This window comes from Amphiprion ocellaris, chromosome 15, assembly GCF_022539595.1.
Source record: "Amphiprion ocellaris isolate individual 3 ecotype Okinawa chromosome 15, ASM2253959v1, whole genome shotgun sequence".
NCBI lineage: Eukaryota > Metazoa > Chordata > Actinopteri > Pomacentridae > Amphiprion > Amphiprion ocellaris.
In genome coordinates this window covers 13,037,609-13,057,981 of record NC_072780.1, presented here as the reverse complement: position 1 = coordinate 13,057,981, position 20,373 = coordinate 13,037,609, and the positions used below count along the sequence as shown (strand labels likewise).

At 42.3% G+C, this 20,373-nt stretch overlaps 1 protein-coding gene across 2 annotated transcripts in view; it reads right to left on the bottom strand.

The window, feature by feature from the left end:
* Positions 1 to 34: 34 nt before the first annotated feature.
* tax1bp1a (Tax1 (human T-cell leukemia virus type I) binding protein 1a) overlaps positions 35 to 20,373 on the bottom strand; it is a 23,425-nt gene continuing 3,086 nt past the window's right edge. For both annotated transcript variants that reach the window (XM_023272944.3, XM_023272945.3), the window contains 15 exons: positions 17,055 to 17,157; positions 15,923 to 16,113; positions 15,403 to 15,558; positions 12,189 to 12,337; positions 11,569 to 11,659; positions 11,275 to 11,460; positions 10,902 to 11,153; positions 10,415 to 10,606; positions 10,229 to 10,301; positions 8,946 to 9,463; positions 5,527 to 5,613; positions 4,376 to 4,562; positions 4,059 to 4,267; positions 3,237 to 3,319; positions 35 to 1,531 (listed from right to left, as the gene is read on the bottom strand). In XM_023272944.3, coding sequence (XP_023128712.1) covers positions 1,321 to 1,531; positions 3,237 to 3,319; positions 4,059 to 4,267; positions 4,376 to 4,562; positions 5,527 to 5,613; positions 8,946 to 9,463; positions 10,229 to 10,301; positions 10,415 to 10,606; positions 10,902 to 11,153; positions 11,275 to 11,460; positions 11,569 to 11,659; positions 12,189 to 12,337; positions 15,403 to 15,558; positions 15,923 to 16,113; positions 17,055 to 17,157 — 2,688 coding nt within the window. In that variant the 3' untranslated portion in view covers positions 35 to 1,320. The remainder of the gene's footprint in view (positions 1,532 to 3,236; positions 3,320 to 4,058; positions 4,268 to 4,375; positions 4,563 to 5,526; positions 5,614 to 8,945; positions 9,464 to 10,228; positions 10,302 to 10,414; positions 10,607 to 10,901; positions 11,154 to 11,274; positions 11,461 to 11,568; positions 11,660 to 12,188; positions 12,338 to 15,402; positions 15,559 to 15,922; positions 16,114 to 17,054; positions 17,158 to 20,373) is intronic.

Genomic DNA, 20,373 nt, shown 5'->3' with positions numbered 1-20,373 from the left:
CTCAACCCAAATGAAGGACAACAGTAGAAGAAAATGCATTTAGACAAGCTTACTTTATTCATAAAGATCTTTGCAGTACACACTTAAACCACCGTCCAGACATTCTCACGTGAAAAGTGCTGCATCGGACACATGACATACACACACAGATTTGCCTTGTGATTACTGGGCATGTGCAGTTTTTAAAGCCTGAATACAACACTGTCAGGGAACACTGTAATGACCGAAAAATAGACAAGCGGTGGTGTGAAGCCCTGTGAAGACAAACATATAAATGACATTCAGTCATGAGGGCTGACAGACTTGCGCACAAAGCAATGACTTTTTCTTCACAGTCCTAACTTTAAAACATGAAAGTACATAACAATAAAAGTGTCTGTAAATCCGTGTCCTGCAGTCTATTTGCCTAAAACATGGTTTGTTTTCTCTCGGCCCAGCTTCTTACGACTGACCTAAGAGCAGAAAGTGCACACAAGGAAAATAAAAACCATCATTTGTCCATCCTTCTTTCATCACTAAAAGATGAAGGAGGTAACAATGAGGAAGGGAGGCAGGTTCACGACAGTAATTCACGGGTCTCTCCACAACTTATTTTCATTTATGTACAGTACATTCAGAATAAAGCCTTATTTAGTGCAGATACATGAAAATGTAGTGCTCAGTCTGTTGAAACCATCACTGTCATACGTACAATAGTACAGCACACGGTTCTTCAGATTTATATACACACTCAGGTGACTCTTTAACATGTCACATATTCAGCTCTCACTCTGCATTTACACTTTTAAAAATCATTTTCTTAACTGTCTTACCACACATTTGAAAGATGACGCACTGTCTTGGCTGCTTTATCACTTACTGTAGATTTAAATGATCCCCCCAAAAGCCCAAGTTAAACCTTCTGCTACAATTCATCTCAAAAAGTAGGAAGAAATTATGTGGCCATGATTGTTTTTGAACAGAGAATATATGCATGCACTTCAAATGGAGCTTTAGTTCCTTGAAGCAAAACCATGAGCATAAAAACGATAAAAAGTAAAGGATCATGGCACTACTCCCGAACGTTAATGATCCGTTGTTCATTGTGTATTAATGTGAAAGCTACCCTACATAAACCTCAGTGGAGCAGCCGCCGCAGTGCTGCTTCCTTTTCAGAAGTCGACTACATTCTTTCAGACCTTTAAGATTGCAAGAAAGTGCTAATGATTGTATTTTAACGAGACAACTTAACCGAACCCCGATCAAAGTGAACTAAAACCTGACGACACACATTTACCCATACAGTAGGTCAGAATTCCCAGCTTTTGCCCTCGACACCCTTCATTCGATCTGCTCGAAGTTGAGCACGTGGCCGTCAAAGTGCGTGAGGACGTGCCTCTCGAAGAGCTGCTGCTGACAGTTGAGGGGGAACTGCTCGGAGCAGACGGGACACACCTTCCAGTGGCTCTCCACGTGCTGCTCGAAGCTGCGCTGCTCAAAGTGTGGCGGGAAAATCACCTCACATAGCGGGCAGCGCTTGTGAACATCAGTACTGAGGCGGAGGAGAAGAGGGGAAAAAAAGAGGGACGTGGTGGGTATGAGGGAGAGGTAGAAAGATGTGAGAGTTTCCAGGTCATTCAAATCATGTCCCACAATTAGATCCTTTTTCATCAACTCTAACAGCAGAATGAAAACTTGCAGGCCCTGGTTTCTACCTACTGTCTACTTTTGCTTAAAGTTAAGACATTCAACATAAACGTTGCTCAATACACTATATAAAAATGCACACTTCTTGGCTTGAGCATGAGGAATTTGTGTTGCAAAATCAAAAGCTCGACAACACCGTTCTCCACGGTTATGAAGTGAAAATGTGCCTCGACTTTCCAAAGGGCCAGAATGTACCTAATGAAAGCCAGAAATTTCTGCCTCTTGAAAAGCAGCTGTTGAGACACTAGCATTAAGCAGCTGCGTTACCTCCCGGATAGCTATTATTGCCGTTTCGTGCCTGGGGTAGAAAACTGATAAATCATGTTGCCTTCAAGTGATCTCCAGTGTTTAGAAGTTATACGTCTCTAAATGTATGTAATTTACAATAGGATTTTATACGTAGCATGCTGTATTTATGGGAATGAAAGTGATCCAGTAGAGGTACACGTGAAAAGAGTTGCATCTTATCTCTGACAGAAAGATAATTGACAGCTATTTTGATAATCTTAATCATTTTTCAAGCAAAAATAATGTGATGGTTTTAGCCATTAAATGTCATAATTTGCTGACTTATTAGCATGCTTTCATTAAACTGTCAAGCGAATTTGACGCAAACTTTAAAATGCTGCAGAAAAAATATGAGATGGAAAAGAAAATGCAACTTAGGCTTTGATCTGATTGATTTATTGCTGTGGAGTGAATAAAATAGGCTGCAAAGTCATCTAGTTATCAATTTAAAAAAAAGGAAAGAATTGCGTTTAATCGGACAAGTTATTCGTTCATATCTTCTGGTATTAGACATGTTTTCATGCTGTCCTAGGCAAAGAAGCAGAGACACCTCATCTGTCATGTGAGTCAAATGTCAGAATTGTCAGAAAAAAAGGTGTTTCCATCACCTATAACTCAAAAAACTCCTCAAAATGCACTTAAAATATGTTATGCAAACTACTGGTTAAAATGAGTGCTATGTGAGTATTTTTGAATTTGGAATATGGACAAAAGACATTTAATCACATCAAGGTGGGTGCTACAAAACTACGATTAAAGCTTAGGTGGGCAGTTATTTTGGGCATCTTTGGGCAAAAATTGCATCATAATCCTTCGACATGTTCTAATTCTATTAGAGAGTGAACCAGAATTTTTTAGGTTTTAGTTTTAGCGTGTTTAAAGGCTGCTGGGAGGATATTAAGAGGGGAAAGCTGTATTTCAAATTCAGTTTGTCCTTCTCTACCTTGTCTTTTCCAGATTTCTTCCAACTGCAGCTTTAATAATTAATACTGACAAATGATTAATGGGTTAACTTGAAAAAATAATTTGCAAATTAATTAATTATGTAAATATTAATTAGTTGCAGCCCTAGACATGATTAAAAAAACAGACACCTCCCCAATGTATGTAGTCATTCTTTTCATATTAGCTTTGTTTGGCCTATGCCCAGCAGACACACTCACTCCCACCCCCACTGTCTTGGCTTTTATCTTGTGTTTTTTTCTTTCCCTCTTTATAGCCATTCTAACATTATTCTTTATGCTTGTGAGTAGGTGTGCTACCTGGAGTCGAAGCAGAAGCTGCTCCTTGCTTCACTGCGTCTTTTGGACTGATGGTCACAGGCTGGCTGAGCCCCATCACCCACCTTTAACACACAGGTACACACACACGGATGGAAAATTAGGACTGATTACAGAGCAGTGTGCACACACACACGCAATCCACAGAGGATTTAGAGATGGGTTGAAATAACACAACTGAAACATGTGCATGTAGGTACAGTTTGTGCAACTACAGTATGCTTCTATTGGGTGATTAGCACACAGTAAACTTCCACCAGTTTCTGTTCAGTTTGCACCCAAACAACCAAAGATATAATCCGACAGTCACGAACTGATCTCAGGTCTCCCCTAATTACTCTCCCCCAGCTCTCGTTATCTTCATCTCTCTTGAGCTCTGAAGGAGTGACATTAATTAGAGCTTTATGCAAATGAGTTCCAAGCGCCGTCTTTTAAGGGCAAGCTGCATTTCCCTTCTTCAGTTATGGAGGAGCACTCCAGAGAACGAGACGGAGAAAGGCCGAGTAAATGAGGGATTATCAAGGCAGGAATTCATTGGCTGCAATACACAAAGGCGACAGGAGAGCAAAAGACTAGGATCACAATTAGTATGTCACACAGTTATGCCGCTTGCTGTGATCAATTATGGTCTTGTATCCTACTGACACAAAAATAATAGATTTATTCATATATGCGTGATTTATGCATGGACTATAGTACGTCATTTAATACAAATACTCCTCGCAAAATTCCAATTAGGCGCATCATACCAACATGCTTTCTAGTTAAGAGGCAGTGTTCCCATTTGGTTTAGTGCGTGCTTACATTCTGTGGCTCCTCTGGCGGATGCTCGAGGCTCTCAGGAGGGCTTGTGCTGCGGGAGGGTTGAATGCAGACCACCTCTCGATCGCAGCCCGGCGCTCCAAGACTGGGTCTGGTAGGTGTGATTGGGGGCGCGCAGGGATGGGCGCAGGGTGGAGCCTCAGGTGGAGGACGGGGCATGTGCTCAGGAGACAGCGCGACATCCACCCGATCTATTAACAGCAGCAACACGCGGAAGATTTGTGGTTTAAACAGCAGGGAAACAGAACTAAGAGCAGCAGAGGCGCAGCGTACGAAAGAAGCGCTTTGTCCCCTCTCACCTCTTGTGGTGTCAGTGGAGTAGGGATTGCCGTACTGCAGCTCAGCGGGCCTCTGGGGCACCAGCGGTGGAGGGGAGGGGTCCTGGGGGTAGGGCAGGGGGTAGCGCAGCACCATCGGCTGCCTGACCTCAGCACCCTGAGCGCCAGCCTCCTGCTCCCTCTGTCTGGACACGAAGCGCTGCAGCTCCTGGAGAAAAGGCGGGAGGCGGCATCCATCCATGAGAGTTACAGCTGAACCACACTTCAATACAGGGTGGGCCATAAGTTTCCATACGTAGGAATGTGTCCATATGAGTGTCGTGTCCATATGATAGACATTTATTTTTGTGAGTTTTTCTTAACTAACATCCTAAATGTACAAATCCTATAAGCATAGCACCATCGTTATTACCAGTTTTATAAGTAAAACAGTCAACACTTCCAAAGCACATTTTCACTGCTGCAACCACAAGGTGAGTAAGTACTTTGGGCTCTGAGTTAAGTTTCCCTCTACACTGTTTCTGCCCTTTGTGATTATATCTGAAGCAAGAGCATTAGTACCCTACTCATTACTGTAATGGGTGTCAGACTCTGGCTCCCTCTGCTCGAGCTTTGCTGATAGAGGCACTCACCCTCTTCCATTTTGTTCTTCCTTCCTTCCTCTCCCTTTTCCTCCCTGACCTCCTCTCTTGATGACTTCATTAGTGCGCTGCTATCAGGTTTAACATTTAAACCAGGGTTGGGAAGGTGAAACAGACACGTTGTGTGGCATTTGCACTGTCTAATGGCACTGTACCAATGGGCGAAAGAAGCAAGTATAGGTGTATTAATTAGTGGGTAGTGAGGAGTGTTGAGTAGAGAAGAAAAAGCTACAGAGAGAGCTCATACACTGCACAAAAACTGCATATAATTGAAAGCGATGACACTGCTATGGACTTCACTTGAGAGTCTACATTACCTCCATATGTGATTTTGACTGTCAGTTAGCTCTATGTTGAGATGGAAATTTCCACAGTTTCAAAACTATAACCTTTAGTCAGTTTCATTAATGAAATCTGCACCAGTAGAGAGTCAGTTCAGAGATGGCTCACTTATAGAGGACTGAAACTAGCTAAGAAGTAACAATGCTGTACTGAAAATAATGTGACAGAGCGATGGTGGTGCTGCTTTACCTCCTGCAGCTGCTCTTTGTCTCTAAGAGCCTGGGCCAGGTTGCGTTTCAGTTCGGTCACCTCACTGGCTCGCTCCGCCATCTGCACCTAGAGACAGGACACACAAAGAAAAGAAAACAACATCAAGGTAGAGTTCAGAATATTGTACCACAAAATGATTGTATCTACTTCCTTTGCCATTGAGATTTTCTTGAAATGGTGTAAAGTCAGAGTAAAAGTCAATGTCCCTGGTTTGCATCCAGCCAGGATCTTTGCTGAATTTCAGTCTTCATCTGTCAGCCCTGCTTATTTACTATCATACTTTTACTGTCAGCTATCTAACAAAGGTATAACTTATCTATTTGAAAATGTAAAACTGCAAACGGATAATGGATGACGGTCTCCTAAAAATCCTAAAAATATCTAAAGTGATTACATATATATCAATAAAACTTCTAATATTTTCTTTAAGAACATTCACATAAAAATCAACCAAAATCCAGCGAAATTTGCTGGATTTTGGTTGATTTTTCTTAAGAAACATTTTTAGCATTTCTTTTTTTTCCAGACTTGGCAGAGTACTGTGCTCTCTGACTGCTTTTCTTGTGTTGATCATGTGACTTTTGGTCATAGCTAAGTAAATCATAGATTCTCAAACTTATTATTCAATTTTTTTTTTTACTGAATCAAGTCAGAGTAAGCTACTTAATTTAAACTAAATTGTAAACAGGATGTGTAGAATACAATGATGATTTTGATGAAATATGAAGATTTTAAGCTTAGATTTGGTTCATATTCCAGATGGAGCAAAAACCAACACACCATTAGTTCAAGTACTGAAGGAAAGTTCAATAAAAGTCCAATGATTCTTCCTGTTTTTACCGTTTCTGGCTGATAGATGGGGACCAGAAATTCAGTCACAAACACAGGACAAACTCAACCAATATGTAGTTTAGTGGATTGATCAATAACCAAAGGGAGTGTCAGTTAATTCTCAGATCATTAACTAATTGCCTAATTAACTGTTGAAATTCTAAGTAACAGATTCATTCAGAGACAATGGAAAGGAGACATCTTATGTGGCTGAAAAAAACTTCTTGCTTCCAATTTGTGTCATCTGATGAAGAAGAATACCGGTATGCACACACGCAAAATATTTACTTTGTATTTAACCTGGTGTGGCGTCAGATGCGCGGTGCTTACTGTAAAACACATCACCAAAACCAAAGAAACAAGGTCTGTGTACAGGGTAAGCTGAGGCAGACCAGGGGATCCTAATAAATCTCTTCCTCTCTAACAGAGTTGACCCTGTGGGATAGTTTACATGGCTGGCTGCCTGCTCCTCTCATTTCACCTTATTTCAAAGGTCCCAAATCCCCTCCTCTCCTGTGGTTTCTCTTTCTGCTTCGTGTCTACCTTTCTATACTGATGTTTTCGCTCTTAAATTTACTTCCCTTCTTTTGCTTCCCCCCTCATTCTCTTTCATCTCCCTTTGTCCTCTCTCGCCCTCCCCTTCGTTCATAAATTTACGGCGCAGCATTAGAGGGTTAAGTTCAGGTGAAGGGAGTCTGCGGCAGCGTATTTCTGTGCCCTCCCTCTCCTCCCACTTCTGTCTCTCAGCATCTATTCCCTCTGCCTCTCTCCATCCTCTGGGTGGCTGATGTAAACAGCCGTAAAGCATGGCGTTCTGCGGCTGCCTCTCTTGTCAGTCTCCGGGGCCATTAAGAGCAGCTCGGGGCCCAGGGCACTCGCCTCAGACAGGAGACTCTATCAAAGTAAAGGGAGAGTGGTATTTACAGCGCCGATAAACACACACTCACTCATGGAGATTAAACGCCAGTAGGTGCTTTGGCAGACGTCCGCACGCAGAATGCAAGCGCAGTGTTGAATCACGCACACATACCACACGCATCTGCGCTCATCTGTGGCAAGGATGCAGTGCCTACGGTCCAGATCCTAAGTATTTGGACAGTCACGCATTTCTTGTTGTTCAGGTTGTTTGGTTCAGCGCATTCTATTTTAAATAAATCACGGATGTTACATAAAAGTGCCAAGTCTCAGCTCACGTCAACAGAGAAAAAACAGTGTATATGTGTGATATAGTCCTTTGAACAGCTAGTGCCCAAATTGCAAAAGTATAAGGACACTTGGCTTCTTGGGCAGCAGTGTAATTTCAGTGTTAGTTAATAGGAAATACAGGAGAAACACAGGAAGACTCTAAAATGTCAAACTACCAGGTGGACTGAGGATGACTTGGATGTTTCCATGTTTCTTTATCAACAACTAAGAGAAGACTTCATGACTGCAACTCAGAGGATTCACCACAACACGCAAGCCTTTGGTAAGTCTTAGAAACAGAGAGCCTTTGTTGCAGTTTGGAAAAGCATAAATAAACTGATCAGTAGAGTTCCAGAGACCAAAGTTTTTGGGTTAGATATGAACAAAAATCAACATTCAACACAATGATGAAAACTGTTGAGGAAAGAAAACAACTCATTGCCCACAGCTTATCACATAATTTAGCAGACATGGTGGTGCTGTGGCGAGGGTTTGCCAGAATCCAGTAGGGTAAAATATCCTCTACTGCCCAAATCAATCACATGAGCTCACTTGTAGTGCAGAGTGCAATGCAGTATTGTGAACCTATCTAATGAGGCTGCATTTCAAGACCCCACAACAAGGGAGAGCTGAGGGTGGCCACAGTGAAGCTTTGCAGTGTTGTGTATCTAGCAGTCCTATACTGAGACACAACGCTCGTGTTTAAGTACAGAGTCTGACAAACAAAACAAAAAAGTGATTAAAGACTTGTGGACAAGATAAATAGTTAAAAATGACAGTCCTCCAGCCAACTTAAAGAATATTTGCTGGTTCTAACCCCATTAATGAGGGGATTTACTGGCTTTGTCCTGTTCTGTAATACTGTAAATGCAATATTTTTGATTTATGCGTATTCCATGATGTCATCTTGGGTTTTTGGTATTTAAAATTAGCATTTAAACTATTTTGTGACCCATTATTGATTACATGAACTGAGACAAAACAGAAAATGGGTCATCAATAAAATAGTTACTAACTTAAATCCATAAGGTCGACAGACTGGATTTTTTCTGCGCATGTGAGCACAACCAGTGATAGAAAACACAGATTAATTTAAAATAGGGGCTACAGAACAATCTGATGCATTAAAAATGGGTATTTAGGAATAGAATCGGTGTGTGTTTCATTTCACTTTGGCCACACTGGAGAATATGTGTTCTAACCTATATTTAGAAAGCAGTTTGAGTTTGCTTTAGGGGTATATCCTGCTCGTGGGCATGTACACAACCACTGACTGTTAGGAGAGCAATGATCCCTCATATCATCCGGCCTCCTAACAGTCGTAACTTTCTCGGCTTTAAGAAATTTTGAGTTGCTGTTTGTGTGGAAGTTTTGCCTCTTACTCTGAATCTCTCCTCCTCGTCGGCCAGCCGCTGTTTGAGCGTCTCGTTGATTGCACACTGCTCCCTCCATTTCTCCTCCATCATCGCCAGCTCCTCCTCCACCGAGCGAGTCTGTTCCTGCTCTGCCTCCTCCATGCTCCTCCCCTCCACCTCCAGCAGCCCCTGCTCCTCCACGCCATCCCTCGCTTCCTCTGCCTTCGGTGCCCTTTCCCCTTCACTGTTCTCCTCAGCACTCAGCCTCTCGTTCTCCACCTCCACCCAGCTCGTCATCCTCAGGCTCTCCTCTGGCAGGCTCTCCTTCTTCTCCTCTTTTTCATTTTCCTTGTTTTCACTGGCTTCCTTTCGTTTCACTTCCCTTTCAGCCTCCACCTCAGTTTTCTCCTTCAGCGTGTTCTCTCTCTGTCTTTCCTCCTTCTCTGTGCTGATGCGTTCGTCAGCATATGTGGGATGTTCGTTATTGAGTTCTGGAGTGATTGTCATCTCCGTGGCTTCTTGTAGGACTGCAGCAGCTATATTTCCTGTAAAAACACACAAAGTCAGTCAGCTCAACATTCCCTGCTTTGCTTGATTTACAGGTTTATTATGGATAACTCAATGCGATGTTTTTATTTTATGAAAAGATGGTAAGTAGAATTGGAGAATAAAAACACTACTATAAAAGCGAGAGTCATAGTTTTACTTGGTAGAACTTCAGAGGTTTTCCATTTAAATGTCACCAATCATTGATTTTATGGTAGTTAGGGGTTTTATCACATGTGCGCAATACCATTTTATCAAAGCAGGCTTTTTTTTTTTTTTTTAACCGAACAAGACATTGAAAAAATGTTCTCCAGTCTAGAAACAGTGAGTCACACCACTTACTGTAAAGTATGTGATTTATTAGGACTGTGATCAGTTGAGGAGATCATCAGTGGATAATCTTGTATCACTAACCTTTAAATAATGCACTTCTCTCAGACATCTGCAAACACTCAGTCAGTCACGTAAAACTATGTATTGTTGGTATATCAACCATGTAGCCATCCATGTGAATAAATGAACAGGATTTTTATCAATGTTTTAAAAACTAGTTTAAGTGTTTCAGGATTATATTGTGGAGTCAAGGAAATTTTGGACTTTTGTTTTTGAAAAAAGTGTATTAATATACATATACACTGACAGTCAAAGTTTGACCGATTTTCTCATTCATTTGAATGGCAAAGTGTGTCCAAATTTTTGACTGGTAGTGTACTTAAAAATATAAAAGCACGCACATATACTTTTGCACTTCAATGTGTGTGTACCTGCTGTAGGAGACTCTGGACTGGGGGTCAGTGGCTCCAGTGTCGTCTCAGTGGATGCATTTCTCTTTGGCTCCTGCAGAGATAAGAAAACATCACCAAAATGTAATTCCTACTGTTTTAGCCGCATATTGACCTGCATATGATATTTCTTTTCAGCTCTGTGTCTTTTCACTACGCAGTACTCACTCCCTGTGACTCCGCTGTGTTCAGTTTGGCAACCTGTCTGCGGAGGCGCTGACACTCCCGGTATTTCTCCTTATAGTGCTCAGCGGCCATGTGGAGTCGCAGCTTCAGCTCCTCCACTTCCCTCTGCAGCTCGGCCTCTGCCTCTGACACCACCATCATGCTGGGCGTCAGATCCCCACTGGTCCCAACACCCTGAATCAGAAGGACAGTGTCTGTTTTAATGCAACACACATTGGTGACGCAACCAAAAACAACTTTTAAGATATACTTAACCGGAAGACATTTGCTGTTAAAACTGTTCCACTGAAAATTCAGAGTAAAATATAATAGCTCTCTTTCACTCCCATATGAAAAGCTGCTGTCTAAATCAAACTGAAAAAAAAGCGTGAAAGTTTCCTCAGGAAAATTCCTTTCCATGTTTAGCTACTGAATTCCCGCAGTCCTGGCTTAAAGAGGGAGATTAATGTTAAGGAAGCTGGACGCTGACCACTTCCTTCTGTGCAGTGCTCCTCATGCGGTCAAGCTGGCTCTCCATGCGTTGGCACTCTGCCTGAGCATCAGCCAGACTGGCACGGAGCTTGTCAGCCTCCACGCGGGCGCGGTACAGCTCAGTCATCGTGTGGTCTCGGGCGCTGGCTGAGTCGCGGAGCTCCGAAGCTAGTAAGGAGGCCTGCTGCCGGGACGCCTGAAGCTGCTCTTCAGCCTGACGGAGCTGCTCACGTACACGGGCCAGCTCTGCCTAAATACATGAGGCATAACTTATTTAATAAACAGACACATGCATATAGGAGAACATGTATTCCACATTGGCAGAAGTTGTGTCACTGTTGTTCAGCATTCTGGAAAACGACCGCTACTACCTTGTCTGCTTTGTGTGCCAGCAGCTCTTTCTCCAGACTATCTCGCTGGGCAACGCAGGCCCTGAGCCTCTCCAGCTCCTCCTGGAACTGAGCAATGGTCACCTCTCGGTTCAGCTCCACTGCCTTCAGCATCTGCAGCTCTGCACTCAGCTTCGTGTTCTCCAGCTCTGTACTGCGCAGGTGGGCCTATTAAAGAGGAACGAACCTGTCAAGTCAGACTGGAATGGAAATTTTGTTGAAGGTTTTGCTGGAGAAAAAAAACTCAGTCTTCTAATGCATAAAGCTTTCTTTCACCTTATAGAGATCTCGCTCATCCTTCTCATTCTTCAGCTGGCTCTCTAGACTGTCTCTCTCTGCCGTCAGCTTCTTCAAACGGTCACGCAGACTGGAACATTAAATATTGAAAATAAGCATATACTATCTTTCATGTTCAGCATCATTATGTTACAAATTCTCAAGAAATCTAAGCAAAAAACAGGCAGGGGACATTGAAGATGGACCAGGAATCACCGTGCATCAGCTAGGCACAGTGGAGAAAGTCTCTTTAGTTAATTTTTAGACCTTAAAAAGGTCTTACTGTTGGTATCGTGTGTGTATGCAGAGTCTGGAAGTATGAACTGGGAGGGACCTGATGTAGTTAAATTGCAAAAGCTAAGTGAATATGTTTCAATGCAGCATCCTAAGCATGTAATCATATTCAACAAATATTTCAAATTTGTGACACTGGTGTTCAGCTTATAGTGTGTCAGAAAGGAGTGTGTTCTACTTAATCATTAGTTTGAGATGAGTGAAATGATAAAGATGCAGAAGAAACAGAGGGCAGGCCAGAAATCTCCCTTAAACACATGTATTTAAACAATCATGTCATCATGAGATGGATGATTGATGGTAACACGTTAGCATTTTCTGCTCACCAATCCAGCTCCGTCTCCTTCTGCAGGCCTCTCTGAGTGACTCCCAGGAGGTCCTCCTCCAGCTGGCGGACCCTGTCCGTGGCCTCTGTCAGCCTCCTCCTCACCTCCTCCCTCTCTTCTGACAGGCCCTGCGATGAGCGCAGCAGCTCCTGTGGGACAAAGAGGCAGCTGTGGATCACACTGACAGACGCAACGACCAATCACATCAGCTGAATCAGCAGGCTGAACCTGGCAGGGGGGAATGAGTGCTGGAGCAGTTTCGGAGCTTATGCAATTCTCATGATTAATAACAGATGATAATATTTCACATGAGGCTGAACGGTCATGTGCATATACGGCATGCTCTGCTATATATATGCTTTACATGCTCAATTTAACTTACATGCGCACATAAATGTGAAGGAACATTTCTGCAGCCCACATATTGAATTGTAGCTGTGGGGCTACATCCACGCTGCATACCCAGGGAGTTTTCACATGCCATCTTGGCTGTTTCTATTCACCCCCTCCACCCACTCCTGTCCACTAACCCTCCAGCCGTGTGTGACGCCTTCCACTCTGGGACTCCACACTGTGCACCCAAGTGCTTCCTTGTGTTTTTTGTATTGTACTGTATTTCTTGTGTTGCTTTGCAACTTTCAAAATGCAGCGGTTACACAACTATTTCCCTCCGGGGGTTATTAAAAGCTTTCTTTTACTCTGATTCTGATTCTTATGCTAAAATCTTACAAAACTAGAGCTCTTATAACCCCACCAAACCGGTTTTCTTAATGGTTCGGTTTTTGTTGACAATACTCCTTTACTAGAATAATCATTTTTGCATCTGTATATATAACACAGAAGATCTTGTAATTAATATTTTAATTTGAATTAATTTTGAAAATTGCAGTCAATTATTTTTCTTCTGTTTCCAATCTCTACAGTACATTTCTAGTGCAGCTGTAATATATGAATTTCCCCTCTGGGTATCTGTAAAGTCTTATCTTATTAGTGACAAATCACTAGTTACAAATTATGGCTTTTGACAGATGTAAATCACATTTTCAGTGATTGAAGTTGATGAAATGTTCAGTAACCTACATTGAGCAAATAGTAGTACTGTGTGGCTAATGCATGCAGGAATAACTTGTCAGTGAATTCCATAAAACAAACCCCAGTTATCAGACAACAGACCACATAAGGTCTGTGTTCTCCATGGGTGCCTGCTGAGGAAGTGCCTTGTTTAAACTTGCTGCTAATCAGCAGTGAAAGACATTAAATCATCCATTGCTAATATTGGTCGTGGCAGAACAACATACCTCTGCACACACCCTTCTTTCTATTTGCAGCACGAGCACAAACACACAGCTAAACCTTCAAGGACAAACAGTGACAGACAGCACAGAGTACAGCCCTCAATCAAATACAGACACAGTAAACATGCACACACCAATCCGTACTAAGGCCTGTCTCCCTCTGGGCTTAGCTGCGCTTAGATTACTGTATGATTTTTACGGCTGGCGTTTGGGAAGCACTTTAGCAGTGCATAAAGACCTTATAAAAAGCGTAGTCATAAAATTAGCAGCCACAAAATATGTACTTATGTTTTTATGTTAAACTCAAAGGATATTTTCATCAGAGTGCCATGAGCTAACGCACCTAGTGCAAATGCTTTTCAAAAGACACACACACCTACTCACACAAGTCGTATACCTACAGATGGACATGCCTGTTGAATGAAAAGCAGCACGGTAATAACAGTGTGTGTGTGTGTGTGTGTGTGTATTACCACTTAATTTATGGCAATTTTGTCCTTCGTAAAAAGAGCAATGGACTAACTCAAAGCAGCCTGCTCTCACTGTGGACCTACACCAGAGAGCTACACTAGGGGGCGATAAGAGACTAGCTTGAAACTCCCAAAACTCCTGGCGAGCTTCAATGTTGCACCTTTCTCTGCCAACTCCCCTCCCCTACATTCATTGAGCTCCCATGAGTTGGCTGCTTTTAGGCGTTTGTGCTTGTCATATGAGCAAATCATAAAACACAAAATCTGACTCAGCCTAGTGAGTGAATGAATGGAGAAGGTATGAGGAAAAAGGAGGTTTACTCATTTTTCTTACTTAATTTAGATAGAAGTCTTGAAACATATTTCAATGCTCAATTAACAATTTATCTTGTTATCCTAATAAAGTAACTCCCTGGGAAAAAAAAAGAGTGAGAGAACAAACAGAGAGAAAATAGGCAGTGAGAAAGCAGTGGCCACTGAATCGCGTGACTGAGTGGTGTTTGTCCCTGAGGCTGGGCAGGGCTTTTTTTTTTTTTTTTGCAGTAAGGCGGTTTTGCGGACTACCCTCCTCTCATTCCACACACAGACTAAAAGGGTTTGCAAGCGGGTGGCATAATGAGTGTGTTTGTGTTTGTGTGTGCGCTTGTGCATGTGTGAATGCACATTAGAGAGGCCCTGTGGTGTAGAACCTGAATGCGAGTGTGACAGTGAAGAAAAGAGGCGAGGGGGGGGGCAGTTTGTCCATGTGTATGTGTATGAGCATGAGTGTGTGTGTGTGTGTGTGTTTGTGTGTGTGTTTGTGCGTTTGACGTCATGTTTGTTCACTCTGTGGTTGCGATGGCATCGTCCCTGACGCCAGATGCCCAAGAAAACTGCGTCCCGATTCCGTTCTGGCCCACTGAGTCAGGTCGTTAAAAAGCAAGCGAAAGACTGGCGTGTGCGCGCGCACACACACACACACACACACACACACACACACACACACACACACACACACACACACACACACACACAAAAACACTTACACAGAAATACATACACACAGACTGCAACTCTTTGTGTGTCTTTCAAACGTGGACACAAATTATTCATAAATTCAGGCCTTTGAAGTTTTTAGACCTATGATCACTGGTGAGGAACCGGCTCCACACACATGTGCAAATAGCGGCTGTCTGTCCGTGTGCACACTCACCTCTACACGTGTACACACCCACACGCTTGTGGTGCACACAAACACTAAAACTGTCTGGCTTTCAATCTCAATGTTGTGCAAATACATTTTGATTTGAAACACTAACAATGTATGGATATATCATATATGCAGACACTTAAACTCAAATGTTCCTTTTGGTACCTTTAATAATGTGTGCGGTGTGTGCAGATAAAACCATATTTCACCCTCTATGCATCAGTTCTTCCCGTCACTCCACCTCAGCCCTCCTCTCTAACCTGGTTATGTGTCCGCAACAGGCAGCATGTCTCCCTCTCCTGCTCCCTTTCCCTGGCCAGGCGTTTCTGCTCCTCCTGCAGCTGTTGTTTCTCCTCCTGCAGGAGACGCATGGCCTTCAGCAGTTCCCTGCGCTCCTGCTGTGCCTCCTCTACACGCTATGGCAGAAGGAAGGAGGATGGCAGGGAAAAAAAACGATTAAAACGATACCTGCTTCTTAAAGCTTTTTGGTGTTAAAAATCATCTAGTTAGATTTTTTTTTATTCTTCTGTTTTGGGCAAGTCAGCATCAAGACATTAGAAAAATATAAGATGCATTATTAACCTGATGTGTATATAAAATCAAAAACAGATGAATGATATATTGTGTGACACAATAATGGAATAGATTATCTTATCTAAAACGGGAATCTTTTTCTTGTACTCTGTGAGGTCAAGTAGTGACATTCAGGTACATTATAGGTCTCTGTACTGGGGATCAAAACCAGAAAGATGAAAAAAATCTTTATGTGGCACGTTCTACCTCTAGCAGGCCAGTCTTAGTGGTGACGACCAGTATGTCTGAGTTGCTGTCGTCCTCTGTAACAGTCAGCAGCTCTTCGGTGGGCGTGGCTGACCTGAACTGGAAGGGTGTACTGGCTCCTCTGATATCACCAGCATGAGTGACATAACAGAACTGGTAAAACTCGCCATCAGATTTGGGAACATAATATCCTAAAATGCAAAGACATAAGAGGAAGTGTGTTAATTCTTTTGTTTTTAATTGAATTTAATATTATTGCAATCAGAAGACTTCCGGTTCATGTCCCGGCCTGGGCCCGGGATCTTTCTGCACAGAGTCTGCATGTTCTCCCTGTGCACGTGTGGGTTTTCTCCAGGTTCTCTGGCTTCCTCCCACAATCCAAAAACATGCTGAGGTTAAATGGTGATTCTAAATTGTCCGTAGGTATGAATGTGAGTGTGTTTGTTTCTTTCAAAGTGTAGCCCTGTGATAGACTGGCTACCATATGTCACCCTGCTTCAGTTGATAAGACAGTATTTAAAGTGGGGCTTGTCACAGCTTTTCCTAAATGCGTACATCTACAATGTCTCCTGCAATATTTACCTAACTGTTCTCCTTCAAAATACACAAAAATTACTACACTGTGAAAAGTAGTGGCACTGCATAGCAACAAGAAAATTTATTAGAAAAAATAAGTATTCAGTTAATAATGGGTCATTTATACTATATATGCTAGTTTCAAACAGCCCACAGTTACGGACTGCGATCAAGTTGAAGCACATTATTCTAAGTGTTAGGCCTGGTTCTCTGGGACAGAGGCATTAAGTGCAGAATACCCAGCAGCCAACTGATTTTACTGACTCCTGACACACCACAGCACGCTCTCATATTTTCACTGTGTAATATCTGACCATTCCAGACCCAGTAAAACCAGTTTGCAGGCCCTCAACGTGTGCGAGTGTGTGTGTATGTGTGTGGTTTGAGAGGTGCTCAGGTCCCAGATCTCCGTTTGCGGTTGTGTTCCCTTATTAAATAAAAGTGCTGGTTTTTATATGCACCGTAAAATGGAGGAGTTACTTTGGAATACCCTGGGTCTGTATAGTGGTTTACATAGCGTGTGTGTGTGTGTGTGTGTGTGTGTGTGTGTGTGTACCTTGAAATACCACAGTCCTGTGCACAGTACTTCCTGGTTCATAGTTTTCAGGCATAGGAGACCAAAGGAAGGTGTAGTAGTCCCTGGCTGTGCTCCAACCCACCTGAGGAAACATTATAAACAAACACTAAAACAGAAAATAGAAGCACAGTAAAATCATATTGTATCCGAGGAGATAATGTGCATAATGTGTTGCATTATGCTAAAAATATCAATTTTCAACCACTTTTTCACATTAATGTATATGGTAACATAACAGGCGGATCACATTTTTGTCATTTTTTAAGCTTTGCATTTTCTGAAAGCATACTTGACGGGAGCATTGGAGGATCACATACAATGTTCGAGGCAAGAATGGAAACATTTAAAACCACGGCCCCCTCATTCCACCACACACCTCCTCCTCCTCCTCTGCCTTCCCCTCAGTTCCTGCCCCTTTTGGACTCACTAAAAAGTGGGGCAGTGAAGGTGTGAGAATAGGGCGGGAGGACAGGGGTGTACTTTGCGTGCACACATGCGCAGACTCGTGAGACTGCAGAAAAAGACCCTCGTAGAAATGAGAGAGAGGAGGGGGGGAGCAAGAGTAAGGAGGGGCAAAAAAGGTGAAAATTTTACACAAAATGGCAAGGGAAGCATAATTCCCTGGATTTCATGTGTTGTTAGGTGACAGATGATGAAAGGGCGTTGTGAACATCATAACTCAGGCCCTGCGTCATAAATCTGTCATGGGCTACCGCACACTCTCCCTGTTTGGCCCGCTCACGCACACACATACCTCGTTTCAACTCAGACGTGCGATACGTGTTTGTCACATTACATAACTACGCTTCAGCTGTGGATACCTCAACCACCTGTGGTACTCTGGGATATTTTTACATTGAAAAAAAGTGGAGAATGAGTGACACAAGACAGAATATATCTTTTGGCAAGCTGCCATATAGCAATCAAATAAGATTACAATTAAGCTGCTGATTGATTATCCTATACGTTAAATTATAGCATGCACAAAACACTGGGAGACCTTATTTGAATTACGATGAATTTTAAACGAGCCAAACTTTCACAAATTCAAAAAAAAGTAATAATCAAATGTCAGTAAATGTTATCATGTTCACATAAAATCATTTCTGGAGCTAAATGCTCAAATAAACAACAGTGAAATAAACTCAAGTGGAAAACTAATCCAGGAGAAAATAAGAATAGGCCAAACCCTGACAAAGCATTTGGAAGCTTTGACTGAGAACAATAAATCAACTGAGCTACTCAAAACGTTTGTCAAAATTTCAGGTGTGATAATGTTGTTGCATGATCCATAATTGCAGTGGATGGCCCATCAACCAATTACACTGAGTATAATGCTGTTCCAAACAAATGGTAATTGTCAACATAAAAACCTGAGCTGGGAACATTCCTTCCACCTCCAACATTATCTCAGAGAAGTTAGAAACTGCAATGGACTCCTGCCAGGTTTTACTTGTGTGGTCACGTGTATTTGCTTTAGAGAGAAGAGACATAAATAATTTTACTAATTGCAGAGTGAAGTTGACTGACAATTGGTTAGGTATGGTGTGGCATTCCAACACAGGAGTGATGTTATAAAATAATCACAGGCAAAGCAGCTATCAATCATTCAGCCAAAGGGTGAGGGAACAGCACGATGACACGTTAATTATACACTCACACAACGGGTTTCTCCCTGCCGACCCAACAAACATGCCACAACCAAAAACCTCCACGGGGCTTTTTTAGGGAGCCGTGTATGTGCGTGAGTCAAAGAAACTAAACCGAGGACAGCAAAGATGTTCATTTATCCAGTGATGCATGGGGAAAAGTTACCAAACTGGAAACAACAGAGGACTTGACAGACTTGATTAGAATGTACACTGATGTTGTTTACTGTGTATACACTGCATGCAAGTACTGCATGAGTGCACCACCACCTAGGAACAGGTTTGCTGGACTGGGGTCCTTATTATTGGACTATGAACATTTTCAGCCACTAGGGGGTGTCTGTACACAACTCAAGTGAACAGAGCCTGCCAGTGCTATCTGAGTCATCCTCACAGCCAGTCAGCCATAGTGCTTCGTCTCTCTCTTTCAGGTCACGCCTATAGATATGAAAGGTAAGAGCAAGAAAATATTCTCTCCCTGAGTCATCTCTGCACAAAGATTTTTGCCCCTGGGAGAAAATAAGGACTCACGGGACAGAAGACTAACATTTTCGTCAGCGCCAATCATCGGTGTTGAGTAGGAGAGTCAAAAGTAATGAATCATTTCAAAAACTCACACCCTGTTGATTTTTAGGTTAGAGCTTCCAAACACCTAAGGCAAAGCATAAAAAGTATCAACTGATTCGTGGCAGGAGATTATTTCCTACTATGACTAAAGCGGATGATTATTATTTGAGCGAGTACCTACTTACCGACCTCTCCATGCTGATTTACTGACAGAAGGAGTAAATCCTTATGAATTGAAAGCGTTTATTCTTGTAGTATACAGAATATATATAATACCCAGATTTTGCCACTGTTAAAGAAGACCTCTATAAATGTACAAAAAGACAGACTTGTACGTCAGACGGATTAAAGCAGCATTTTGTGCTTTGTTTCCTGACATGAAGTGCTAACCATCAAACAGGTTTCATTAGCACGGATTAAAATAATTACATTTTCCAATTGACTTTTTTCCAAATAAACCCAGCGCCTTTATTCTTTTTTAATTGAGCTGGTGGATTTGAAGTCAGTTCTTAAGCAACGATAAAATGTTTGTCTTTTGACTTTACAAGACATTAAGTTTCCTAGTTCACATTTCCTGCTAATTACGTGTGAGATTTGATGGCCTCGATAAAAGAACGGAACGGAGGAGGGAATTTGGTTAGCAGGAAGCAGAGAAAAGACTGATGGAAAGACAAGAGGGGAGCGAACATGTGAAGTGGGGGAAAAGGGGTTCTAATAGGAATCAGAGTGGTTTATAAAGAGCACCAAATGTTTGCCCCCCAGTGAGACCTACTGCAAACAGGCCCACCATGTACACTCTTCCTCTTTCTGCATGCAGATCAACCACACCAAAGCTTGTGGTCAGGTTTTAGGCATGTAGTGAAGAGCTGAGCCATTAGTGTCAGGGCGGATATATGTGTTAATGCACCAAGTGCAAACCTATGGCCAATTATTAAAACCCTAACACATAATCAATGTGACAAACACTTGCATAATGGGGCAGGGAATAATTCTAATCTCTAAATATCTCTTTGTAGCAAAAACCATTCAGATTCATTAACGTCTGGCCCTTAATTGATTAGGCTTGACTCTGTCTTTGAAGC